The sequence below is a fragment of the Coloeus monedula genome, assembly GCF_965178545.1.
Source record: "Coloeus monedula genome assembly, chromosome: 5".
Lineage (NCBI taxonomy): Eukaryota > Metazoa > Chordata > Aves > Passeriformes > Corvidae > Coloeus > Coloeus monedula.
Window position 1 is genome coordinate 73,705,115 of NC_138785.1, and position 27,210 is coordinate 73,732,324.

The following is a 27,210-nucleotide window of genomic DNA, read 5'->3' on the forward strand; positions in this document are numbered from 1 at the left end:
CCCGGCGCCCCCCGCGCGGCGCGGGGAGGGACCGCTCCTCCCCGGAATGATGTCAGCCTGGCCGGCCGCGGCCCCCGCCTCCCCCGGCGGCTCCGGCCCTGCCTCCCCGGGGAGGCGGCGGCGGCGGCGGTGCCGGGATGGCCCGGGCCGGTGGGGCGGCGGCAGCGGCGGGGCGGCGGCAGCGGGCGCTGCTGCTGCTCATGGTGCTGCTGCCCGAGCCGGGCCGCCGGGGCCGCGCCGGAGGGCGGCGGAGGCGGCGAGGGGACAGCGATGGCACCCCCGGCACCCCCGGGCTTCCCCCCGGCCGCCCGCTGCTGCTGCTGCTGCCGCTGCCGCCGCCGCCGCCGCCTCCGCCCCGCGCCGCCGCCGCCGCCCGCCCGGTAACGGAACCGAGCCCCCGCCCCCGGCCGGGCCCCCCCCCTCCCCGGCCGCCGCCGCTCCTCCCCTGCGCCTCGGCCCTCCCTCCCTCCGGCCTCCCTGCGATCCTCCTTCCATCCCTCCGGGGCCGCTCTCCGAGCCTCCCTCCATCCCTCCCTCCATCCCTCCCTCCCTCTGCCGCGCTCCATCCCTCCACTCCTCCTCCATCCCTCCCTCCATCCTTCCACTCCTCCTCCGAGCCTTCCTCCACCCCTCCTCTCCCTCCTTCCATCCCTCCCTCCACTCCTCCTCTCCAGCCTCTCCCTCCCTTCCATCCTTCTACTCCTCCTCCGAGCCTTCCTCCATCCCTCCCTCCACTCCTCCTCAGCCTCCCTCCTCTCCTCTGAGCCTTCCTCCCCTCCCTCCCTCCATCCCTCCCTCCACCCCTCCCTCTCCCCCCCGCGCCGCCCCCCGCCCCTTCCCCTCCCCTCACTTGGCTCCGGGGCTCCTCCAGCTCCAACTTCTCGGGCTCTGCCCCCTCCCTCTCTCCCTCCTCCCTCCCCCCGAACCACCCCCCCCCCCGGGAGCCTCCCCCTCCCTCCTTCTCCCTCCCTCCCTCCCTCCGCAGATGCCGCTTCCCCGGCGGCCGGGACGGCGGCCCCCGGCACCTGCCCGGTGCTGAGCGCGGGGCTGGGGGGGGATCCGGGGGCGGGGGGGGGTGTCCGGGGGTCCCCCTGAGCCCCCGGTGATGTTCTCGGTGCAGGAGGCGCTGCCCCGGGGGGGGGTCCCCATGAAGGAGGAGCCGCTGAGCGCGGGGGTCCCCGCCGGCCGCTGGCTGCAGGGCACCGGCATCCTGGACGCCAGCACGGCGGCGCAGAGGTAAGGGGACAGCCGGGGGACAGCCGGGGGACAGTCCGGGGACAGCCGGGGAACAGCCCGGGGACTGCGGGATGGGTGCAGCCCGAGCTCCGCGGGCATCCCGGGCTCCATGGGAATCCCAGGTGGAGCGGTCATCCCGGAGGCTGTGGGCATTCCAGGGCAAGTGAACATTCCGGGTGCAGTGGGCATCCTGGATTCCACGGGAGTTCCAGGGGCTGGGGGCATCGCGGGGCTCTGGTCATCCCAGATGGAGTGGTCACGGCAGGTTTCGTGGGCATCCTGGTTACAGCGGGCATCCCAGGGCTCTGGGCATCCCGGGTTTCATGGGCATCCCGGTTTTCATGGGGGTTCTGGGCATTCCAGGGCTCTGGGTATCCTGGGCTCCTCGGGTATCCCAGCTTCCGTGGGCATTCCAGGCGCTCTGGGTATCCCGGGGTTCCGGGCATCCTGGGCTCCACAGGCGTTCCCAGGGCTGTGGATGTGCCCGGCTTCCCGAATTCCATGGGCATCCCAGATTCCATGGGCATCCCAGGCTCTGCAGCCGTGCTGGGCACTCCGGGCATTCCACGGGGCTCTGGGATTATCCCGGGATCCACGGGCATTCCAGGGGCTGTGGATATCCCGGGCTCTGGGAGTGTCCTGGTCACTGTGGGCATCCTGGGCACTGCGGGCATTCCAGAGGCTGTGGCTATCCCGAGGTTTGGGAGTGTCCTGGGATCCACGGACATTCCATGCCCCGTGGGCATCGTGGTCATGCCAAGCTCCGTGGTCATTCCGGGCACCGCAGGTGTCCTGGGTCCCACGGGCTCCGCGGGCATCCCTGGATGTGCCCCCCTGTCCTGGGATTCCCTGGGCCTCTGGATCCCCCATGCCGGTGCCCTGGGCATCCCGGGAACCCCACGGATTCCAGCTGCCAGGGGTTTGTGCCAATGGGAATGGGATCTGCGCCCACTCCCTGCCTTTTCCAGAGGTCCCAAACCCCATTCCCTGCCCTGAATCCCATCCCCTGCCTTCCTCTGGAGCTCAAATCCCATTCCTTGCTCTCTTGGGAGACTCAAATCCCATTCCCTGCTTTCCCGGGGGTTCAGGGCTCCCTGAGTCCCATTCGCTGCTCTCCTGGGGGACTCAAATCCCATTCCCTGCCCTCCTGGGGGGCTCGGGACTTCCTGAATTCCATTCCCTGCATTCCCAGAGGGCTCAGAGCTCCCTGAACCCCATTCCCTGCTTTCCCAAGAGACTCAAATCCCATTCCCTGCCTTCCCGAGGGGCTCAGGGCTCCCCGAATCCTATTCCCTGCTCTCCTGAGGGGCCCAAATCCCATTCCCTGCCCTCTCCAGGTGGCTCAGATCCTATTCCCTGCCCTCCGTGGGGGTTCAGGGCTCCACGGATCCCATTCCCTGCTTTCCCAAGAGACTCAAATCCCATTCCCTGCCTTCCCGAGGGGCTCAGGGCTCCCTGAATCCTATTCCCTGCTCTTTCCAGGTGGCTCAGATCCCATTCCCTGCCCTCCGTGGGGGGTTCAGGGCTCCACGGATCCTATTCCCTGATTTTTCCAGGGGATTCAGGGCTCCCTGAATCCCATTCCCTGCTTTTCCAGGGGGCTCAAATCCCATTTTCCCTGCTCTCCCCGGGGCCCTCAGTGTCCCCTCTGTCTCTGTCCAGCACATGCCCAGAGGGGTCAGTGCCACCCCCATCCCCTGCGGGGTCTGGGCTGTCCCTAAGGGGTCACCGAGGCCATGGTGGCTCCCTGGGCTCCCCCCAAAACTTTGGGATGCTGGAAAATCTCAGGGAACACCCCCTTTCCCCCCCAAAAGGGACCCCAGTGCGGCCACCACCGTGGTGACATCCACCCCCGAGGGTGACAATGCGGGACTGAGGGACAGCAGTGCCAGGCTGGGGGGGTCGGGGTCCCAGGGAGGTGCCAGCCTTGTCCCTGTGTCCCCAAAAAAATCCCCCGGGACTCCCACGGGGGACAGGGGGACACACCCAGGGCTGGCAGCGGTGACAGGGACACCCCGAGTGGAGTCCTGGGCAGCTTCCCAGCCTTCCTGTGCCACCCTGGTGGCAGTGCCACCCGTGGGGACACCTGGCTGGGGAGGGGTTACCCGCACCCCACAAACACCGGTGTCCCCCGCTCCGTGTGTCCCCATGGCCACCGCGGTGTCCCCAAGGGGTTGGCAGTGGGGTCTGGGGTCCCACAGAGGGTCCCCACGTGTGGGTGGCATCCAGGGCCCTCTAAACCCCCCCTCCCCCCGCGTGTCCCCGCGGCCACCGCGATGTCCCCAAGAGGTTGGCACCGCCACCCTGGGGACCCGCAGGGGCTCCGGGGGTGACCCACGCAATGTCCTCACTCTTGGGTGGCATCCAGGACCCTCACACCCCCTCCCGCGGCCACCACGATGTCCCCAAGGGGTTGACACCGAGGTCTGGGGTCCCCCCTGAAGGTCCTTGAGTGACCAACGCGGGGTCCTCGCTCTCGGGTGGGGTCCAGCACCCCCTAAACCCCCCCTCCCGAGTGTCCCCACGGCCACCACGATGTCCCCAAGGGCTTGGCACTGCCATCCTGGGGTCCTACAGACAGTCCCCACCCGTGGGTGGCATCCAGGACCCTCCAACCCCCCCCTCCCACGTGTCCCCACGGCCACCACGGTGTCCCCAAGGGCTTGGCACCGCGGTCCTGGGCTGTGGGGTGACCCACGCGGGGTCCTCACCCGTGGACCCTCTAAACCTCCCCCTCCCGCGTGTCCTCGCGGCCATCACGGTGTCCCCAAGGGGTTGACACCGAGCTCCGGTGTCCCCCTGAAGGTCCCTGAGTGACCCACGCGGTGTCCCCGCTCTCGGGGGGGGTCCCCACGCCCCTCAACCCCACTCGGAGCCGCTTTAGGGCCGTGCCCGGGGCCCGCCCGGAGCCGCCGCTTTCCTGGAAGCGCCGGGGCCGCGGCTGCTTGGAAATGCTTGATTGGCTTTAATAATTAATTAACGCGCGGGCGGGGCTGGCAGCGCGGGGGGGGGGGACACGGCGGGGGACAGCGGCGACAGTCAGGGCCACCCCCCACCGCCACCGAGGGGATCTGGGGGGCGCCGAGGGGGATTTTTGGGGGCTGGAAAGCGCCGCTGTCCCGTTGGGGGTGGCGGGCGACAGGGAGGGGACAGAGGTGGCCAAAGCCACCCGCACAGGGAGGGGACAAGGGGCAAGTGTGGCACGTCTGGGATGGCCGCGCACAGGTGTTGTCGCCTCCCCAGGTGTGGCCCCTGGGGACAGTTTGGGTCCTCGCGGGTGGCCCTGGGGACAGTTTGGGTCCTCGAGGAGCAGCCGAAGGAGCTTTTCCTCTGTCACGCCACGGAGAAGTGTCCCCAGAGTGTCGCCAAGGTCCCCAGGGGTTTCACGCTGTGGCGGGGGTGACACTGGGGACCCGCTCCGCTGCTCCCGGGGGGACACCGAGGGGACAGGGAGCACCCGCGGGGTGGGGACACGGGGACATCGTCCCTGGGGTAGCTCTGCTGTCACTGTCCTGGCACCCCGCGTGTCGGGGCACGGGGACAGCAGCGGTGACACCGGCGAGCCCCGGGGTGGCACCAGGGGAGGGCTCAGGGATGTCCCCTCCTGTCCCTCGTGTCGCCGAGGCCAGGACAGGGGGTGCTGCTGAGGCTGGCGGTGTCCCCAGCTGTGTCCCCTACCCTGGACAGGGAGGGGACTCTGGGGAGGGTCCCAGGGAGGGGGTGCTGGGTGTCCCCCTGAGGGGATGCTGGGGACACGCTGGTGGCCCTGGGCACACGCTGGTGGCCCTGGGGACCGGCTCCTGGGCGTCTTGGGGACAGGCTAGGGGTTTTGGGGACAGGCTGGTGGCTGTGGGACGGCGTCCTGAGGGATTTAGGGACACGCTGGTGGCCCTGGGGAGGGGATGCTGCAGGTTTTGGGGGTTCCAGGCCAGGATGCCTGGGGTCCAGGGACTGGATTTTGGGATTCTGGGATTCTGGGAAGGGCTGCTGGGGGTCTTGGGGACATCGTGCTGAGGGTTCTGGTAATGGGGTGCTGGCGGTCCCTTGGATGGGGCGCTGGGGTCCAGTGGAGGAGATGCCGGGGGTCCCCAGGATGGGGTATTGGGGTTCCCAGAGCTGAGGATCCCTGGGATGGGGTGCTGGTGTCCTATGGAGGAGGTGTTGGCGTTCCTGGCAATGGGACGTTGGGTGTCCCAGTATTGGGGTGCTGGCGGGTCCCCGGGATGGGGTGTTTGGGGTCTTGGAAAGGGGTGATGAGGGGTCCTATGGAGGAGGTTTTGGGGGTGCCAGTGCTGAATTTACAGGGGTCCCTGTGCTGGGGTGCTGGGGGTCGCCAGGATGGGGTACTGGGGTTCCTGCTGCTGTGGTTCTGGATGTCCCAGTATTGGGGTGCTGGAGGTCCCATGGAGGAGATTCTGGGGGTCCCCAGGATGGGGTGTTGGGGGTCCCGTTGCTGAGGTTTGGGGTGTTGCTGAGTACTGGGGTGCTGGGGGTCCTGTGGAGGAGGTTCTGGGGTTCCTGGCTCCTGGGGTGTGCCAGTACTGGGGTATTGGGGGTCCCCAGGATGGGGTGCTGGTGTCCCATGGAGGAGGTTCTGGGGTTCCTGGTATTGGGGTGCTGGGGATGAGGTTCTGGGTGTCGCGGTGCTGGGGATCCCCGGGATGGGGTCCTGGGGTTCCTGGTGCTGGGGTTCTGGATGTCCCAGTATTGGGGTGCTGGAGGTCCCTGGGATGGGCTGTTTGGGATCTTGGAAAGGGAGGAAGTTTTGGGGATCCCAGTGCTGAATTTACAGGGGTCCCTGTGCTGGGGTGCTGGGGGTTCCCGGGATGCGGTGCTGGTGTCCCATAGAGGAGGTTCTGGGGTTCTCAGTACTGGGGTGCTGAGGGTGCCCAGGATGGGGTCCTGGGGTTCCTGGTGCTGGGTTTCTGGATGTCCCAGTATTGGGGTGCTGGGGGTCCCCAGGATGGGGTACTGGTGTCCCATGGAGGAGGTTCTGGGGTTCCTGGTAATGGGGTGCTGGGGTCCTGGTGCTGAATTTCCAGGTGTCCTCGTGCTGGGAGTCCCCAAATTGGGTTCTGGGGGTCCCGGAACTGGGGGTTCCTGGGATGGGGTGCTGGGGGGTGCCGGTGCTGAGTTTTTGGGTGTCCCACTATTGGGGTTCTGGTGGTCCCCAGGATGGGGTGCTGGGGGTCCCGCTGTAGAGTTTTTGGGTGTCCCAGTACTGGGGTGCTGCGGGTCTTGGTAATGGGGTGCTGCGGGTCCCTGGGATTGGGTTCTGGGGTGCTGGTGCTGAGGAGAAGTCCCGTGGAGGAGGTGCTGGGGGTCCCAGTACTGGGGTGTCCTATGGAGGAGGTTGTGGGGTTCCTGGGAATGGGGTGCGGGGGGTGCCTGGGAGGGACTTCTGGGGGTTCCCGGGAATGGGGTTCTCGGGGTGCCGGTGTCCCATGGAGGAGGTTCCTGGCAATGGGGTGCTGGGGGTCCCCAGGATGGGATTTCCCAGTGTCCCACCCCAGTGCTGGGGATCCCTGGGACTGGGATTCTCGAGGATGGGCATCCTGGGGATGGGGCGCTGGGGGTCCCCTGCCGGGGTTCTGGGGGTACCTGGAGCTGGGGGTTCTCCAGGATGGGGCATTGGGGGGTCCCCGGGACTGGGGTTCTCAGGGATGGGGAGCTGAGGGTTTGGGGTGCTGGGGGTGTTGGGGTGCTGGTGTCCCGTGGAGGAGGTTTTGTGGTTCCTGATAATGGGGTGCTGGGGTGAGGTTCTGCTTGTCCCAGTACTGGGAGCCCCCGTGATGGGATTCCCAGTTCTGGGGTGCTGGGGGTCCCCAGGACTGGGGTTCTCGGATCCCCATGGAGGAGCTGGGGGTGCCAGTGCCCCATGGAGGAGGTTCTGGGGTTCCTGGTGCTGGGGGTCCTGGAGCTGGAGATCCCCAGAACTGGGGTTCTCAGGGATTGGTGTCTCTGGGATGGGGGTTCTGGGGGTCCCTGGGATGGGGTGCTGGTGTCCCATGGAGGCGCTTCTGGGGTTCCTGGTAATGGGGTACTGGGGGTACTGGGAATGGGGTTCTGGATATCCTGGGACACTGGGGGTCCCCAGGATGGGGTGCTCGAGGTTCCTGGTGCCGGGGATCCCCAGGACTGCGGTTTTCGGGGATGTGGATCCGGGTGCTGGGTTTTGGGGTTCCCTGGGATGCGGTGCTGGGTTTTGGGGTGTCCCGCTGTCCTGGCCGTCCCCCCCACGCCGTGGCCCTGTTTCAGCGGGGTGTCGCTGGCCCGGGCTCACTTCGAGAAGCAGCCGCCGGCCAACCTGCGCAAGTCCAACTTCTTCCACTTCGTGCTGGCCATGTACGACCGGCAGGGCCAGCCCGTGGAGGTGGAGCGCACCTGCTTCATCGACTTCGTGGAGAAGGAGCGGGTGAGCGCCCCCAAAAAGCCCCCCGAAACCTCTCCCTAACTCCCCAGAAAACCCCCCCCAAAAAACCCCAAAAGAAACCCCAACACCCACCCCCGAAAAAAACCCAAAAAAAATCAAAAAACATCCCCCAAGAAAATGCCAAAAAAACCCAACTCCCCAAGACCTCCAAAACTTCCCAAAAAAGCCTCCACAAAACCTCCAAAGCCCTCCAAAAACCCCCCCAGTGTCCCTGAAAAAATACCTCAAAACCCGCCCCCCAAACCCCCCAAATAACCCCCAAAGCTGCCCAAAAAACCCCAAATAACCCCCCAAAGCTCCCCCCAAAAAACCCCCAGAAACAAAACAAAAACCCCAATTCACCCATAAAATCCCCCCAAAAAGACCCCAAAACCCCCACAAAAAAACCCTGAACCCTCCCAAAAATCCCCCCAAAAACTTAAAACCCCCCAAAATACCCCCCAAAACCTTCCAAAAAATCCCCCAAAACCCCCAAAAAAACCCCAAAGAACCACCCAACCTTCCCCTAAAAACTGTCAAAACCCCCATAAAACCTCCCAAAAAAACCCCACAAAACCCTCCTAAAAAAACCCCAAAAAGCCCTCAATCCCCCCGAAAAAAACCCCAAAAACCCCAAAACCCCCGAATAGACCCAAAACCCCTCTGAGGCCGTGGCTGAGGCCGGAGAGTGGCCACAGCTCCTCTCATGAGAGGCCGGAGTGGCCACTTGGGGTGGGAGTGACCAGGAGGGTGTGGAGTGACCAGGGAGTGACCAGGAGGGTCTGGAGGGGACAGGGAGTGACCAGGGGGGTGCAGAGGGGACACGGAGTGACCAGGAGGGTTCAGAGTGACCAGGAGGGTATGGAGGGGACATGGAGTGACCAGGAGGGTGTGGAGTGACCAGGAGAGTGTGGAGGGGACAGGGAGTGACCAGGAGGGTTCAGAGTGACCAGGAGGGTGCGGAGGGGACATGGAGTGACCAGGAGGGTGTGGAGTGACCAGGAGGGTATGGAGGGGACAGGGAGTGACCAGGAGGGTGCAGAGTGACCAGGAGGGTGCGGAGGGGACAGGGAGTGACCAGGAGGGTGCAGAGTGACCAGGAGGATGTGGAGGGGACATGGAGGGACCAGGAGGGTGTGACATGGAGTGACCACGTGGGGTGGGAGTGACCAGGAGGATGTGGAGGGGACATGGAGTGACCAGGAGGGTGTGAGGGGACATGGAGTGACCAGGAGGGTTTGGAGGGACATGGAGTGACCAAGAGGATGCAGAGTGACCAGGAGGGTTTGGAGGAGTCATGGAGTGACCAGGAGAGCATGGAGGGACATGGAGTGACCAGGAGGGTGCAGAGTGACCAGGAGGGTTTGGAGGAGTCATGGAGTGACCAGGAGAGCATGGAGGGACATGGAGTGACCAGGAGGGTGCAGAGTGACCAGGAGGGTGTGGAGGAGTCATGGAGTGACCAGGAGGGTGCGGAGGGGACACGGAGTGACCAGGAGAGCGTGGAGGGACATGGAGTGACCAGGAGGGTGTGGAGGGGACATGGAGGGACACGGAGCGACCAGGAAGGTGCAGAGTGACCAGGAGGGTACGGAGGGGACATGGAGTGACCAGGAGGGTGTGAGGGGACAGAGAGTGACCAGGAGGGTTCAGAGTGACCAGGAGGGTGCAGAGGGGACATGGAGTGACCAGGAGGGTTTGGAGGGGACATGGAGTGACCAACTGACCCCTCCCCATTAATTTTGCCCCCCACCCCAAGGAGCAGAACGGGGAGAAAACCAACAATGGGATCCACTACCGGCTGCAGCTGCTCTACAGCAACGGTGCGTGCGGGGGTTTTTGGGTGGCTTTTGGGGGGTTTTGGGGTGTCCCCAGGGGGAGGTGGCAAACGGGGTGACCCCCCCCCGGTGTCCCCGCAGGGCTCCGGACCGAGCAGGATTTGTACGTGCGCCTCATTGACTCCATGTCCAAGCAGGTACCGAGACCCCAAATCCCCCATAAATTCCCCAAATGCCTCAAATCTCCCATAGATCCCCCAAATCCCCCTTACCCTACTCGGGGAACATCTGGATGTCGCCGTGGCCACCTCTGGCCGCGGTGTCACCTGCTCTGGGCGGATGGTGGGTGCCATCCCGGTTCCACCCCGGTGTCGCCGCTGTCCCCTCGGTGTCCCCTCCAGGCCATCATTTACGAGGGGCAGGACAAGAACCCCGAGATGTGCCGGGTGCTGCTGACCCACGAGATCATGTGCAGGTGGGTTGGGGACACCCGGGGGGTGACAGGGGTGTCCCCAAGGTCCCCTTAGTGCTCGCTCTTGGTCACCGAGCCGGTGCTAATTAATGAGCCCAGAGAGCGCCACTAATTAACCCCGGGAGCCACCACGACAAGGGGACAGGCCAGCCCCCGAGTGACAGGGGTGGGTCCTCAACCCCTTCAGAGCCACCCGAGGGTGACAGGGATCGGTCCCCAACCCCTCCAGAGCCACCCGAGGGTGACAAGGAGCCACCCAGAGGTGACAGAGATCGGTCCCCAACCCCTTCAGAGCCACCCAAGGGTGACACGGAGCCACCTGAGGGTGACAGGGGTCGGTCCCCAACCCCTTCAGAGCCACCCAAGGGTGACACGGAGCCACCTGAGGGTGACAGGGGTCGGTCCCCAACCCCTTCAGAGCCACCCAAGGGTGACACGGAGCCACCTGAGGGTGACAGGGATCGGTCCCCAACCCCTTCAGAGCCACCCAAGGGTGACACGGAGCCACCTGAGGGTGACAGGGATCGGTCCCCAACCCCTTCAGAGCCACCTAAAGGTGACACGGAGCCACCCAGAGGTGACAAAGATTAGTCCCCAACCCCTTCAGAGCCACCCAAAGGTGACACGGAGCCACCCGGGGTGGCAGGGATCGGTCCCCAACCCCTCCAGAGCCACCCGAGGGTGACAGGGATCGGTCCCCAACCCCTCCAGAGCCACCCGAGGGTGACAGGGATCGGTCCCCAACCCCTCCGGAGCCACCCGGGGTGGCAGGGATCGGTCCCCAACCCCTCCAGAGCCACCCGAGGGTGACAGGGATCGGTCCCCACCCCCCTTCAGAGCCACCCGGAGGGTGACAAGGAGCCCCACAGGACCCCCAAATCTGTCCCCAACCCCATAAGGGGGTGGAAAAGTGACACCCCCGAGTGTCCCCCCTGCAGTGTCCCTGTCCTGGTGTCCCCTCTGTCCCCACCCCTGAGTGACGGGGGGGGTCCGAGGGTGGGATATGAGGACCTTGGGGGTCCCTCAGCCCTCGCTGTCCCCTGATGTCCCCTCCTGTCCCCGTGTCCAGCCGCTGCTGTGACAAGAAGAGCTGCGGGAACCGCAACGAGACGCCCTCGGACCCCGTCATCATCGACAGGTGCTGGGGACATCGGGGGACATCAGGGGACCCCCGACACCTCACAGGGACCTGGAGGGGTGGCAGCCACCGGGGGTGTCCCCAAGTTTGGGAACGCGATGCAGGGGACAGCGCAGGAGCTCCGGGTGTCCCCGGGGGGGGGTGACAGATGTCCCCGTGGGTCACACGGGGGTGGCACCAGCGCGCTGGGGACATCCCGGGGGTGGCCGTGTCCCCATCCTTGAGGCCACCGAGGTCCTTCTGTACCTGTCCCCTCCTGCCTGTCCCGGTGTCACCTCGCTGGTGCCACCAAGCCCGGGGGTGTCAGGACCGCGGTGCCCTTGTCACTGCCACTGTCCCCGTGTCCCGCAGGTGTCCTGGGGCTGTCCCCACGGTGCCACTTTTGGGATGCTCGGCGGGAAGGTCCTGTGACCCCCCCCAACCCCCCGGGACTGGTGTCCCCCTGGGAGGTGACATCCCGGCGGCTGGTGGCAGTGTCCCTAATGTCCCCAAATGTCCCCAAATGTCCCTGTGTCCCCTCCAGTCCCAGGGCTTCCTGGGTGTCGCTGAGGGCCAGGTGTGTCCCCAACGTGTCCCCCCCATCCCCAGGACTTTTGGGGTGTTCCCAACCTGCTCCCAAGGGCTTTTGGGGTGTCCCAAATCCCCTGTCCCCATTCCCAGGACTTTCGGGGTGTCACACAGTCCCAGGAGTGTCTCCCCCACCCCCAAGACTTCTGGGGTGTCCCCAATCCCCCCCTCCCCTGCCCCAGGCCTTTTGGGGTGTCCCCAACCTCTCCCCCACATCCCCAGAATTTTTTTGGGGGGTCACCCAGTTCCAGGCGTGTCCCCCAACCTGCCCCAGGACTTTTGGGGTGGCCCCAATCCCCTGTCCTCACTTCCAGGGCTTTCGGGGTGTCACTGAAGGCTTTTTTGGGGTCACCCAGTTCCAGGCGTGTCCCCAACCTGTCCCCCTTATTCCCAGGGCTTTTGGGGTGCCCTTACCTGTCCCCTCACTCCCATCCCTTTCAGGGGGTCCCGCAGGGCCAGGCGTGTCCCCAAACCCCCTCTCCCCAGTCCCAGGGCTTTTGGGGTGTCCCCAGTCCCCATTCCCACGACTTTTGGGGGGTCACCCAAGGCGTGTTTCCAGTCCCATGTCCCTATTCCCAGGACTTTTGGGGTATTCCCAATCTCCCCACTCCCAAGGCTTTTGGAGGGGGGTCACCCAGGACTTCCGGGGGTGTCACCCAGTCCCAGGAGTGTCCCCAACCTGTCCCCCCCCCCCCCCGCCCCCCCAGCCCCAAGACTTCTGGGGTGTCCCCCATCTCCCTGTCCCCATCCCCATGCCTTTTGGGGTGTCACCCAGTGCCAGACACGTCCCCAATCTCCCTCTCCCTATCCCCAGAACTTTTGGGGTGTCACCCATGCCTTTTGGGGTGTCACCGAGTGCCAGACACGTCCCCACTCCCAGAACTTTTGGGGTGTCCCCCATGCCTTTTGGGGTGTCACCCAGTGCCAGACACGTCCCCAGTCTCCCTGTCCCCATCCCCAGAACTTTTGGGGTGCCCCCCATGCCTTTTGGGGTGCCACTGAGTGCCAGACACGTCCCCATCCCCAGAACTTTTGGGGTGTCACCAAGTGCCAGACACCTCCCCAATCCCCCTCTCCCCACTCCCAGAACTTTCGGGGTGTCATCCAGTGCCCGACGCGTCCCCACTCCCAGAACTTTTGGGGTGTCACCCATGCCTTTTGGGGTGTCCCGCATGCCTTTTGGGGTGTCACCGAGTGCCAGACACGTCCCCACTCCCAGAACCTTTGGGGTGTCACCCAGTGCCAGACACGTCCCCAATCTCCCTGTCCCCACTCCCAGAACTTCTGGGGTGTCCCCCATGCCTTTTGGGGTGTCACCCAGTGCCAGACACGTCCCCATCCCCAGAACTTTTGGGGTGTCACCAAGTGCCAGACACGTCCCCAATCCCCCCCTCTCCCCACTCCCAGAACTTTTGGGGTGCCTTTTGGGGTGCCAGACACGTCCCCACTCCCAGAACTTTTGGGGTGCCACCCAGTGGCAGACACGTCCCCAGTCTCCCTCTCCCGCCCCCCCAGAACTTTTGGGGTGTCACCAAGTGCCAGACACGTCCCCAATCCCCCTCTCTCCACTCCCAGAACTTTCGGGGTGTCCCCCATGCCTTTTAGGGTGTCACCGAGTTCCGGACGTGTTCCCAATCTCTTGTCCCCAATCCCCAGCCCTTTTTGGGGTATCCCCAGCCCTTTCGGGGGGTCACGCAGGGCCAGGCGTGTCCCTTCCCCCTCCCCGCCCGTCCCCCGGTCCCCCTCGTGTCCCCCCCCGTGTCCCCGTGTCCCCCCCCGGGCCAGCCCCGCTGGTTTGAGAGCGCGCTAAGTGCCCCTCTCGCGGCGTTAATCAAATTACCCGGCAGCGAAAATTGACGCTTCTCATTAATTAGCCACGATTATGCAAATTGCGTATTCAAATTTATGCGCCGCGAGCAGAAGGTGCTCGGCAGCGGCGCCGGGCATTTGCATATTCAATGGTAATTAGCGATGCTAATTAATGCGCCGGCCCCGTATTTTTAACTCGCGGGGGTTCAGCCCCAGCCCTCCCCCCCCCCCCCACCCCCCAAGACGGGATCGGGATTTGGGGGATTTGGGGGGAATTTGGGGTTTTTTTTGGGGATTTGGGGGATCCCCCCCGGGCGCGCTGGCCCAGGAATGGTGGGAGCATTTCCCGGGAATTTTCCGGCATTTTCCAGGCGTTTTCCAGGTATTTTCTGGCCCTTTTCCGGGCGTTTTCCAGTTGTTTTCCAGCTTTTTCCGGGCATTTTCCAGGCGTTTTCCAGGCGTTTTCCAGTGTTTTCCAGTTGTTTTCCAGTGTTTTCCAGGTGTTTTCCGGCATTTTCCAGGCACTTTCTGGCCCTTTTCCGGGCATTTTCCAAGCGTTTTCCAGCCATTTTCCGGCTGTTTTCTGGCTGTTTTCCAGGCGTTTCCCAGCCATTTTCCAGTTGTTTTCCAGTTGTTTTCCAGTGTTTCCTGGCTGTTTTCCAGGCGATTCCCAGCCATTTTCCGGGTGTTTTCCAGTTGTTTTCCGGGCATTTTCCAGGCGTTTTCCAGTGTTTTCCAGGTGTTTCCAGGCATTTTCCAGGCATTTCCCGGGCGTTTTCCAGCTTTTTCCAGGCGTTTTCCAGTGTTTTCCAGGTGTTTTCCGGCATTGTCCAGGCATTTTTTGGCCCTTTTCTGGGCGTTTTCCAGATGTTTTCCAGTTGTTTTCCAGCCATTTCCCAGTGTTTTCCGGGTGTTCTCTGGGTATTTCCCAGCCATTTTCCGGGTGTTTTCCAGTTGTTTTCCAGCCATTTTCCATGTTTTCCGGGTGTTTTCTGGGTGTTTTCCAGTGTTTTCCGGGCGTTTTCCAGCGTTTTCTGTGTGTTTTCCGGGCGTTTTCCAGCTCCTTCCTTGCCCTGATTGCCGCCTGTGGGGTGGGAATGGGATGATGGGAATGGGAGGAATGGGGATCTGCCCCTTTTCCTGTGTTGTCCCATAGGGTGGGACCCCCTTTCTGTGGGGTCAGGACCCCCTCAGTGTGAGATCCCTTTTCCCTGGAATTCCTTTTCCATGGGATCCTCTAAATGAGAGCCCTTGTTTTGTGGGATCCCCATTTCCTTGGGATCCACCTTTTTTTGGGATCCCCCTTTCCATGGGTAGCCCCTCACTGTGGGACCCGCATTCCATGGGATCCTCTTTCCCTGTGGCCCCTCCCTCCGTGGTACCCCTTTCCATGGGATCTGCTTTTTGGGGGATTCCCCCTTTTCCATGGGAAACCCCTTTCTGTGGGACCCCCTCATCCGTGGGACTTATTTTCCATGGGATCCCCCATTCCATGGGACCCCCACACTGTGGGATCTCCTTTCCCTGGAATCTCCTTTCTATGGGATCCCCCATTCCATGGGACCCCCACACTGTGGGATCTCCTTTCCCTGGAATCTCCTTTCTGTGGGATCCCCTTTTCCATGAGATCCCCTTTCCATGGGATCCCCCCTTCATGGGACCCTCCTTCAATGTGATCCCAACTCCATGGGATCCCCTTTTTGTGGGATCCCCTCATCCATGGGACCCCTATAGGACCAACTTTCCCTGGAAACCCCTTCCTGTCGGACCCCTTTTCCAAGGGATCCCCTTTTTCTGGGACCACCTTTCCCTGGGATCCCCTTTTTGTGGGATCCGTGTTCCCTGTTCCTCCTTTTTGTAGGGCCCTCTTTCCACGTAACCCCTTTTTTGTGGGATCCCTGGAATCCCCTTTTTCTGGAATCCCCTTTTTGTGGAATCCCCATTCCCTGAGACCCCTTTTCCATAGGATCCCCTTTTTCTGGGATCCCCTTTCCGTGAGGAGACCCTCATGCCATGGGATCCCCTTTTTGTGGGATCCCTATTCCATGGGATCCCCTTTTTCTGGAACCTCCTTTTTGTGGGATCTCTTTTGCTTGGGATCCCCCCCTTTTTGTGGGATCCCCGTTCCCTGGCACCCCCTCCGTGTCCCCCCAGCCTGACCGGGGGGTGACCCCCATCGGGGTCCCCGGGGTGTCCCCAAACCCCATGTGACCCCCAGGGATGGGCCCGAGCATCCCGATGTTCCCAGGGGTGTCCCAGTGTCACCCTCAGCGGGATGGGGACAGGGAGGGATACCAGGATGGGATGGGGACAGAATGGGACACTAGGATGGGATGGGACTGGGATGGGGACACTGAGATGGGATGGGACTGGGATGGGGACAGGGAGGGACACTGGGATGGGGATACTGGGATGGGGACAGGGAGGGACACCAGGATGGGATGGGGACAGGGAGGGACACTGGGATGGGATGGGACTGGGATGGGGACACTGAGATGGGATGGGACAGAACTGGGATGGGGAGAGTGGGATGGGGACAGGGTGGCACAATGGGGTGGGGACAGAGTGGAATGGTGGGATGGGGACAGCAGAATGGGATGGGGCAGTGGGATTGGGACAGAATTGGATACTGGGATGGGGACAGGGACAGTGGGATGGGGACAAGGTGGGAGAGGATGGGGTGGGGACAGGATGGGGACATTGGAAGGGGGACAACAGGATAGGGACGGGATGGGGACAGAGCAGGACAGAGGGATGGGACAGGAGAGGACAGAGGGATGGGACAAGATGGGACAGCAGAATGGGGACAGAATGGGATACTGGGAGGGGGACAGTGGGATAGGGACAAGGTGGGACACTGGGATGGGGACAGAGCAAGAGAGAGGGATGGGGATGGGGTGGGACAGTGGGATGGTGACAGGAGGGGACAGAAGGATGGGGACACCGGGATGGGGACAGGACGGGGACAACGGGATAGGGACAGAATGGGACACTGGGTTGGGGACAGTGGGATGGGGACAAAGTGGGACAGAGAGATGGGACAGAGGGATGAGGACAAGATGGGAGAGCAGAATAGGGACAGAATAGGACAGTGGGATGGGGACAGTGGGATGGGGACAGTGGACAGGAACAGGATGGGGACATTGGGATGGGGACAGAAGGGGACGTTGGGATGGGGACAGAATGGGACAGAAGGATGGGGACAAGGTGGGATAGGATGGGGTGGAGACAGGATGGGATATTGGGATGGGGACACCGGGATGGGGACAAGATGGGGACACCAGGATGGGGACAGGGACAGCGTGATGGGGACAAGGATGGGGGCAGGGACAGCGGGACAGGGATGGAACGGGACATGGGGATGGGGACACTGGTGACACTTTTGTCGTCCCCTCCTTTTTTTTTCCCCCCAATCCCAGGTTTTTCCTCAAGTTTTTCCTCAAGTGCAACCAGAACTGCCTGAAAAACGCCGGGAACCCGCGGGACATGCGACGCTTCCAGGTGACACTTGGGGACATCCAGAAGAGGGGTGGAGGGGATCCTAAAAGGGGTGTGGGCAACCCCAAAAGATTTCCCAAAGGGGTCGAGGGGAATCGGGGAATCGAGTCCCCGATTCCCCTCGACCCCTTTGAAAATGCTAAAATTCACCGCCACCCTAAAAAAATTCCCGCTGCCCTATAAAAAAAAACAACCCAAATCCACCCCGAAAACCCCAAAAATCTCCTCGCCCCCTCCCCCCTTTCCTGGTCGCAGCTGGGTCCTGGCCCCCCCCTCCCGAGGTTCATCAGGGCTCGGTAACGAGATGTTAATTATGACATTTCGGTGATTAACGACCCCATTTGCATCGAGGCATCGGCGCGGCGGGGAAAAAAAAGGGGGGGGGGTTTGTGGGATTAGGGGGGGACGGGGATGGGGGGGGAGTTCCCTTTTAGGGGATGGGGGGGGTTGGGGTGGTTCTAAAAGGGGGTTGGGGCTGCTGGAGGGGAGGGGAGTAGTCCCAAAGGGGTTTGGGGTCGTTTGGGGGGCTGGGGATGGTCCTAAGGGGGTTTGGGGTCATCTGGGGCGGGGTCCCTGAGGGAGTTTGGGGTTGTCCGGGGGGGGGGCTGGGAATGATCCTAAGGGGTGTTTGGGATCCCCTGGGGGGCTGGGGTGGGGTTGGGGTGGCCCGAGGGGGTTTGGGGTCTGCTGGAGGGGCTGGGTGGTCCCTAAAAGGGGGTTTGGGGTCGTCTGGGGGGTCCTTGAGGGGGTCCCAGGAGGATTTGGTGTCTCCTGGAGGGGCTGGGGGTGGCCCTAAGGGGGGTTTGGGGTCTCCTGGGGGGGCTGGGGATGGCCTTAAAGGGGGTTTGGGGTCCCCTGAGGAGACTTGAGGTGGCCCCGAGGGGGTCTCAGGGGGGTTTGGGGTCTCCTGGAGGGGCTGGGAGGGGTTCCCTGGTGGGATCTCTGGGGGTCCCTGGGGGGAACTTGGGGGTCTGGGGGGAACCTGGGGGTTTGGGGTCCCCTGGGGGAACTTGGGGTGGTCCCAAGGGGGAACCTGGGGGTCTGGGGGGTGCCTGTGGCAAACTTGGGGACACGGAGGTGGCCCTAAGGAGGGTTTGGGGTGTCCTGGGAGGGACTTCGGCAATCTGGGGGTCCCCTAAGAGGGGGCTGGAGACCCCAGGTCAGGGGGGGACACCACGGGGACACCACGGGGACCCCACTCACAGCCTCGCCATGGGGTGACACGGCTGTGACAGGGGAGGGGACACCTTGGGGACACCAGGGACACCACGGGGACACCGCTCACAGCCTTGCCATGGAGTGACACGGCCGTGACAGGGGAGGGGACACCTTGGGGACACCACAGGGACACCATGGGAACCCCACTCACAGCCTCGCCATGGGGTGACATGGCCGTGACAGGGGAGGGGACACCTTGGGGACACCACGGGGACACCATGGGGACACCACTCACAGCCTCGCCATGGGGTTACACGGCTGTGACAGGGGAGGGGACACCTTGGGGACACCAGGGACACCACGGGGACACCACTCACAACCTTGCTATGGTGTGACATGGCTGTGACAGGGGAGGGGACACCTTGGGGACACCATGGGGACACCACTCACAGCCTCACCATGGGGTGACATGGCTGTGACAGGGGAGGGGACACCTTGGGGACACCACAGGGATACCAGGGACATCATGGGGACACCACTCACAACCTCGCCATGGTGTGACATGGCCGTGCCAGGGGAGGGGACACCCCTGTGCCAGGGCAGGGGACAGGGTGGGTGACCGTGTCCCTTGTCCCCTGCAGGTTGTGGTGTCCACCACGGTGCACGTGGACGGCCACGTGCTGGCCGTGTCCGACAACATGTTCGTCCACAACAACTCCAAGCATGGCCGGCGTGCCCGGCGCCTCGACCCCTCCGAAGGTCAGGGGACACCTGGGGACATCTTTGGGACGTGTGTTGGGACTCCCCAAGTGTGGCCTGGCACCCCTAGGGTGACCCCTGTGTCCCCATCCTGCTGTCCCCAAGTGTCCGTGCCTGTCCATGGTTGGGTGTCCATGGGCACCTCCCCATCTGTGTCACCGTGGCCATCTGGGGACATGTTGGGGACATGGTGGGGACATTTGTTAGGACCCCCCCTGTGTGGCCTGGCACCCCTTGGGTGACCCCTGTGAGCCCACCCTGCTGTCCCCAATGTCCGTGTCCGTCCGTGGGTGGGTGTCCGTGGGTACCTCTGTTTGTCCCCATCCTTGTCACCGTGGTCACACGGGTCTGTCCCCAGCCATGTCCACGTGGCCACCTGTGGTTGTCCCCATCTGTGTCTGTGTGTCTGTCCCCAGCCATGTCCCTGTGGCCACTGATGTGTCCATGTCCATGTGGCCACCTGGGTTTGTCCCCATCCATGTCTGTCTGTCCCCATCCCTGTCCACATCCCCGTGTCCCCTGTCCGTGTCCCCGTCCATGTCCCCATGTCTGTCCCAATCCATGTCCCTGTGGCCCCATGCCTGTCCCTATCCATGTCCCCATGTCCCTGGGGCCACCTGTGTGTCCCAATCCGTGTCTGTGTGTCCACAGCCACCTGTGTCTGTCCCCATCCCTGTCCATTCCCTGTGTCCCCCCTGCCTGTCCCAATCCATGCCCATGTCCCCATTCCTGTCCTTGTGTCCCCATTCCTGTCCCCGTGTCCCCATGCCTGTCCCCATGTCCCCATTCGTGTCCTTGTGTCCCCATGCCTGTCCCCTCTTCGCCCATCTCCCCAACCCCCCCACCCCTCCCTGTCCCCGCCATCGCTGTCCCTGTCCCCCTCAACCCTCCATGTCCCCACCATCGTTGTCCCCGCCATTGCTGTCCCTGTCCCCACCATCGCTGTCCCCGTCCCCACCATCGCTGTCCCTGTCCCCTCCAGCAGCCACCCCCTGCATCAAGGCCATCAGCCCCAGCGAGGGCTGGACCACGGGCGGTGCCACCGTCATCGTCATCGGGGACAACTTTTTCGATGGCCTCCAGGTGCTCTTCGGCACCGTCCTGGTGTGGAGCGAGGTATGGGGATGGGGCCTGGGGGTGGCCCGGGGACAGCTTGGGGACAGCTTGGGGACACCGCGGGCTGGGCTGAGGCCGTGTCCCCCCCCGCAGCTCATCACCCCCCACGCCATCCGCGTGCAGACCCCCCCCCGCCACATCCCGGGGGTTGTGGAGGTGACATTGTCCTACAAGGCCAAGCACTTCTGCAAGGGCGCCCCCGGACGCTTCGTCTACACCGGTGAGGGGTGGGGACATCGGGATGGAGGCATTGGGATCAGGGTGGGGACATCAGGATGGGGACATCGGGATTGAGGACATCAGGATTGGGGACGTCAGGGTGGGGACATCGGGACTGGGGACCTCAGGATTGGGGACATCGGGATGGAGGCATTGGGATCGGGGTGGGGACATTGGGGTGGGGACATTGGGGTGGGGACATTGGGGTGGGGACATTGGGGTGGGGACATCGGGATTGGGGACATCGGGGTGGGGACATCGGGATTGGGGTAGGGACATCGGGATCGGGATAGGGGCATCGGGATGGGGGCATCGGGATTGGGGACATTGGGATGGCAACATTGGGATGGGGACATTGGGATTGGGGTTGGGACATCAGGATGGGGACATTGGGGTTGGGATGGGGATCTTGGGATGGGGATATCGGGATGGGGACATTGGGATTGGGGTGGGGACATTGGGATTGGGATGGGGACATTGGGATGGGGACATCGGGATTGGAGTGGGGATATCAGAATGGGTACATTGGGGTTAGGATGGGGATATCAGGATGGGGATGGGGACATTGGGGTTGGGATGGGGATCTTGGGATGGGGACATCGGGATGGAGACATTGGGATTGGGGAAGGGACATCAGGATGGGGACACTGGGGTTGGGATGGGGATATCGGGATGGGGGCATTGGGATTGGGGTGGGGACATCAGAATGGGAACATTGGGGTTGGAATGGGGATATCAGGATGGGGACATTGGGATGGAGACACTGGGATTGGGGTGGGAACATCGGGATGGGGATGCGGACTGCAGGATGAGGAATGGAGGACATTGGGGTTGGGATGGAGAGACCTGAAAATGGGATGGAGAGCCCTGCAATTGGGATAAAACGTTTTGGGATTGGGGCACCTGAGATTGGGATGGAAGCACCTGGGACTGTGACACGGACTCGTGGGATGGGGACACCGATCCCTGTGACAGCGACACAGACACCCGGGACAGTGACCCGGCCCCTTGGGACAATGTCCTGGCCCCCGGGAAGGGGCCAATGACCCAGCCCCGGTGACAGTGACCCGTCGGTGTCCTCTGTCCCCAGCCCTGAATGAGCCCACCATCGATTATGGGTTCCAGAGGCTGCAGAAGGTGATCCCGCGGCACCCCGGGGACCCCGAGCGCCTGCCCAAGGTAGGGGACAGGGACACCCCTGGGATGTGGTGACACAGCCAGGGGACAGGGACACCCCGGGGAGCAAAGGACAGGGAGGGGGTGACAGTTTTGTGTCCCCTGGGTCTGGCAGAGTTTGGGGCAGGGAGGGTTGGGGGGCGGTGAGGGTTGGGGACACAGGGGGGCACTGGGGACACAATGGGGGGTGACCATGGGGGACATGGGGTGGCCACGGGGGAGTTGGGGACACAGGGGGGGACACGGAGACGTCATTGGGGACACAGAATAGGGGGACACGGGGTGGTCATGGGGGGTTGGGGACACGGGGAGGTCATTGGGGACACAGAATGGGGGGACACGGGGTGGTCATGGGGGGTTGGGGACACCGGGGGTCATTGGGGACACAGAATGGGGGGGCTTTGAGGTGGCTGTGGGGGGTCATGGGGGGGTCATGGGGGGTGGGCTAGGGGTGCACTCCCCCCTGACCCTTCTGGCCCCTCCCTGTCCCCAGGAGGTGCTGCTGAAGCGCGCGGCCGACCTGGTGGAGGCACTTTATGGGGTCCCCCACAGCAACCAGGTCTGCAGGACCCCTTCCCTGGGACCCCTCCGGGACCCCCCACCCTGGGATAACGCTCCCCCAGTCACCCACTGGGACCCACTGGGATCCCCCACTCTGGGACGCCCCTGGGACCCCCCTCCAGTTCCCTTCGGGACCCGTCACCCTGGGATAACCCTCCCTCATCCCCCCCGTCCCCTGGGATCCCCTTGGGACCCCTCTGGAACCTCCCTGGGACCCCCTCCCTCCCCCCCCAGTTTCCCCCAGGACCCTCTGGGACCTCCCATTCTGGGACACCCCCGGGACCCCCTGGGACCCCTCGGGACACCCTGGGACCCTCCTGGACCCCCCACCCTGGGACCCCCCAGTCCCTCACAGCACCCCCAGAATCCCCCCGGGACCACCCTCAATTCCCCCCAGGACCCCCCTGGGATCCCCACCCTGGGAACCCCCTCGGGTTCCCCCTGCCACATCTGGAGGGTCCCTGTCCCCCACCCCACTCCCAGCCCTGGCACATCTGGGGACACCAGGGCCCATGGGTGCCCCGGGAGGTGACACGAGCTGGGACAGTCCCAGACACCCCCGGCCCATCCCGGGGTCACCCCAGGTGGTGGGGTGACACTGAAGGGTGACACTGTGAGGTGACATTGAAGGGTGGCACTGAGGGGTGGCACTGTGGGGTCATGCTGAGGGTGACACTGTGGGGTGACACCAAGATGTGACACTGTGGGGCACCGTTGAGGGGTGGCACTGAGAGGTGACACTTTAGGGTGACCGCAAGGGGTTACTCTGTGGGATGGCACCGAGGGGTGACACCGTGATGGAGGGTGGCACTGAGGGGTGGCACTGAGGGGTGACACTGAGGGGTGACAGTGAGGGGTGACATCAAAGGGTGACACAGTGCTGGAGGGTGATGCCGGTGGGTGACACTGAGAGGTGACACTGAAGGGTGGCACCAAGGGGTTACTCTGGGGTGACACTGAGGGGTGACACTGAGGGGTGACACTGAAGGGTGACGCTGTGCTGGAGGGTGACACTTTGGGGTGACACTGTGAGGTGGCATCAAGGGGTGACACTTAGAGGTGACACTGTGGGGCACCATGGAGGGGTGACACTGTGGGGTGCCACAGTGGGGACACACCGTGCTGGAGGGTGACGCTGTGGGGTGACACTGGGGAGTGCCACTGCAGGGTGGCACTGAGAGGTGACACTGAAGGGTGACACCAAGGGGTGACGCTGTGGGGTGACACCGAGGGCTGGCACTGTGAGGCGACTCTCTCCTGGAGGGTGACGCCGGTGGGTGCCACGGCCGGGTGCCACCCAGAGGTGCCACCAAGCGGTGCCACCCCGCTCGGTGACGCCGCCGTGTCCCCAGGACGTGCTGCTGAAGCGGGCGGCCGATGTGGCCGAGGCTCTCTACAGTGTCCCCAGGGCCCCCGCGCATGTCACTGTCCCCTCCTTCGGCGGGGGACAGCTCGGCCTCGCCATGGGCGACTCCCCGCAGGGCTCCGAGCAAGGTGCGCGGTGGCCTCGCGGTGGCCTCGGGGTGGCCTTTGTGGCCTGGCTGGGCGGTGCCACCTGTCCCTGTCCCCTCAGGGCTCCCACCCCGTAAGACGCGCGGTGACCCCGGGGGCACCGTGTCCCCTTCCCAAGTGATGCCACCGTGTCGTTGTCCCCGCAGGGCTGGGACCAAAGTGCGCGGTGGCCTCGGGGTGGCGGGGGTGGTCTCTGTCCCCTCTCCGGTCGGTGCCACCTGTCCCTATCCCCTCAGGGCTCCCAAAAAGATGCGCGGTGGCCTCGCGGTGGCCTCGGGGGGGGGGGGGGTTCCAGAGAGTCTTTGTCCCCTCCCCAGGTGATGCCACCGTGTCGCTGTCCCCTCAGGGCTCCCAAAAAGATGCGCGGTGGCCTCGGGGGGGGGGGGGGGGGGGGGGGTCCGGAGAGTCTCTGTCCCCTCCCCAGGTGATGCCACCGTGTCGCTGCTGTCCCCGCAGGGTTCTCGCGCAGCCCCGGGTCCCCCCCGGCGCGAGGGTTCGGCCCCCCGGGCTCGGCCCCCCAGCCAGGTTTCGCCGGGGCTACCGGCGGCTTCGGTGGGGCCACCATGGCCGGGCTGGGCGTCCCCGGGTCCCCCCCGAGCTTCCTGAGCGGCTCCACGGCCACCTCCCCCTACGCCAGTGAGTGACACCAAGGGGGGGTCCTGGGGGGGCCTGGGGGGTCCCCAAAGTCGTTGTGGGGTTCCTGGGGGGTTCCTGAAGTCATGGGCCAAGCCCAGAGTGTCCCAAAGCCATGAGCCAAACCTGGGGGGGGGGGTCCCCAAAGTCATTGTGGGGTTCCTGGGGGATCCCCAAAGCCATGTGACAACCCTGGGGTGTCCCCAAAATCATGGGAGGGTCCTAAGGGGTCCTCAAAGCCATTGCGGGGTCCCTGGGAGCCCCCAAAGTCACGGGAGGGTCCCAAGGGGTCCCCAAAGTCATTGTGGGGTTTCTGGGGGGGGGGACCTGAGGTCATGGGGGGGCCCTGGGGGTCCCCAGAGTCATGTGACAGCCCTGTGGGGTCCCCAGAGTCATGGGTGGGTCCCTGGGGCAAGGTCCCAACAGGTGCCAGCCCCGCAGATCCCCAAAGCCATTGTGGGGTTCCTGGGGGTCCCCAAAGTCATGGGAGAGTCCCAAGGGGTCCCCAAAGCCATTGTGGGGTCCCTGGGAGTCCCCGAAGTCACGGGAGGGTCCAAGGGGTCCCCCAAAGCCATTGTGGGGTTTCTGCGGGTCCCCAAAGTCATGTGACAACCCTGGGGGGTTCCTGAAGTCATGGGTTGTCCCAGGGGGTCCCAAAAGTCGTTGTGGGAGCCCTGGGGGGTCCCCAAAACCATCACTGAGGGCAAGAGAGGGAGCGGGGACATGGCCAGCTGAGGTGGGACAGCCCTGTCCCCGTCCCCATCCCTGTCCCATCACTGTCCCCATCACTGTCCCTGTCCCCATCCCTATCTCCATCCCTGTCCCCTTCCCTGTCCCCATCCCTGTCCCAGTCCTGTCCTTGTCTCTGTCCTGGCCCTGTCCCCATCCCCGTCCCCATCCCTGTCCCAGTCCTGTCCTTGTCTCTGTCCTGGCCCCGTCCCCATCCCCGTCCCCATCCCTGTCCCAGTCCTGTCCTTGTCTCTGTCCTGGCCCTGTCCTCATCCCTGTCCCCATCCCTGTCCCTGTCCCCATCCCTGTCCCCATCCCTGTCCCCATCTCTGTCCCTGTCCCGACCCCATCCTTGTCCCTTTTCCTGCCTCTCTCCTTGTCCCTGTCCCCATCCCGTCCCTGCGCGGTGTCCCCTGTCCCGTCCCCGAGCCGTGCGCGGTGTCCCCGCAGTCCTGCCTGCCAGTCCCCCGCTGGGCACCTCGTCGGTCACTGTCACCTCGGGTCCTGGCGCGGCCACCCCGCCTGGTGGCTTCTCCTTCTCGCCGGTGACGATGATCTCGGCCGTGAAGCAGAAGAGCGCCTTCGCCCCCGTGCTGCGGCCACCGGGCTCCCCCCCACCCTGCGCCAGCGCCCTGCAAGGTGAGACTGTCCCCAAGGCCACCAGGGCCACCAAGGTCCCCAAGGTCTCCAACACCCAGCCCTGAGTGGCCTCTGCCCCATGGAGGGACCACGGTGTCACTGTGATCCCAGTACCTGCCCAGTGTCCTGACCATGGACATGGTTGGGTCACCCTTGTCCCTCTCTCCCAGTGTCCCCAGTGTCCCCAAGGTCACCAAGGTCCCTGACACCCAGCCCCGGGTGGCTCGTGCGCCATGGAGGGTCCCCGGTGTCACCCCACTCCTGGTACTGCCTGATGTCCTGTAAATGGGCCCTGTGCCACCCTTGTCCCTCTCTCCCAGTGTCCCCAAAGGTCCCCAGTGTCCCCAGTGTCCCCAATGGCCACTCCTGTGTGCCCCTACCCCAGAAGGACCTCGGTGTCACTGTGATCCCGCTACCTGCCCAAGGTCCTGACCATGGACATGGTTGGGTCACCCTTGTCCCTGACCCCTTGTGTCCCCAGTGTCCCCAAGGTCACCAGTGACCCCGACACCCACCCCGAGTCCCCCCTGCCCCATGGCGTGTCCCCAATGTCACCGCACCCCCTGCCTGGTATCCATACCCGTGTTATGCCCATGGGGTTGTCCCATGCCACCCTCGCCCCTGTCCCCCAGTGTCCCCAGTGTCCCCTGGCTGATGCTGTCCCTGCCCTGCCCAGACCCGGCTTTCGAGGACTCGGACAAATTCCACGCTCCGGCTCGGCCGCTCCAGGGATTGGCCTATTCCTAAGGATGGAATATCCGGAGGGGCTCCGCACCCCCCATCCCACTGGGACAGCAGCGGGGACACGGACTGGGAACATCCCTGTCCCCTGTGCCCACCCCTCGGAGCTGGGATGGCACTGGAGCCGCCACACGGAACGGGATGAGGGGACCCAGCCCCGCGATGTCCCGACCCTGGGTGACCCCGGCCCAGCCTGGCTGAGGGGGGAGTTGGGGAAATCCTGGAATGAGCAAAAATTCCCGGGTTTGGCCTCAGGAAGAGGAGAGAGCCGGGAATGGGGGCAGCGGAGGACGCAGGATGGAGGTGCCAGGATGGGAGGAGGAATGGTCCAAGTGGGATGGATGATCTGGGATAGAGGGGATGATCCAAGGTGGGAAGGATGATCCAAGGTGGGATAGATGATCCAAGGTGGGATGGAAGCTCTGGAAAAGGATGGATGATCCAAGGTGGGATGGAAGATCCAGGTGGGATGGATGATCCAAGGTGGGATGGAAGCTCTGGAAAAGGATGGATGATCCAGGTGGGATGGATACTCCAGGATGGGATGGATGCTTTGGAACAGGATGGATGCTCCAGGTGAGTGGGATATTCCAGATGGGACAGATTGTCTGGAGCAAGATGGATATCGACAATTTAGAGGGATGTAGAAGGAAAACATGGATGAGCCTGGGCAGGTGGGATGATGTGGAATGGGATGGATGGATGGATCCATGGATGGAGGGATGGGTGGATCCATGGATGGAGGGATGAATGGAGGGATGGATGGATCCATGGATGGATCCATGGATGGATGGATGGATGGATCCATGGATGGATACCCCTAGACAGGATTGATGCTCCGGCTGGGATGGATATTCCAGGATAGGATGGATACCCCAGGACAGGACCTGGCTCCCCCCACCCTTCCCGGCTCTCTCCCTAATTCCACATCTGGAGCCTCACCTGCAATTCCAGAATCCCATTCCAGAACCCGGATCCCTGCGATTCCCAGATCCCGGATCTCTGCCCATCCAGGATCAGGATCCCAGTGCCACCCGGGCCCTTGGGGACACCGCGG

The 27,210-nt window shown here is 63.9% G+C and overlaps 1 protein-coding gene across 1 annotated transcript; it reads left to right on the top strand.

The window, feature by feature from the left end:
- Positions 1-1,105: 1,105 nt before the first annotated feature.
- On the top strand, positions 1,106-26,159 carry LOC309572870 (transcription factor COE4-like; the record flags this gene model as incomplete). Its single annotated transcript, XM_082281388.1, has 16 exons — positions 1,106-1,236; positions 7,495-7,651; positions 9,408-9,471; positions 9,568-9,623; positions 9,828-9,901; positions 10,968-11,036; positions 16,832-16,913; positions 18,710-18,827; positions 19,810-19,943; positions 20,037-20,163; positions 21,253-21,341; positions 21,832-21,897; positions 23,252-23,393; positions 23,868-24,047; positions 25,224-25,412; positions 26,089-26,159. The coding sequence occupies 16 exons, from the start codon at positions 1,106-1,108 to the stop codon at positions 26,157-26,159; spliced, it is 1,749 nt and encodes a 582-aa protein (XP_082137514.1).
- Between the last annotated feature and the right edge of the window lie 1,051 nt (positions 26,160-27,210).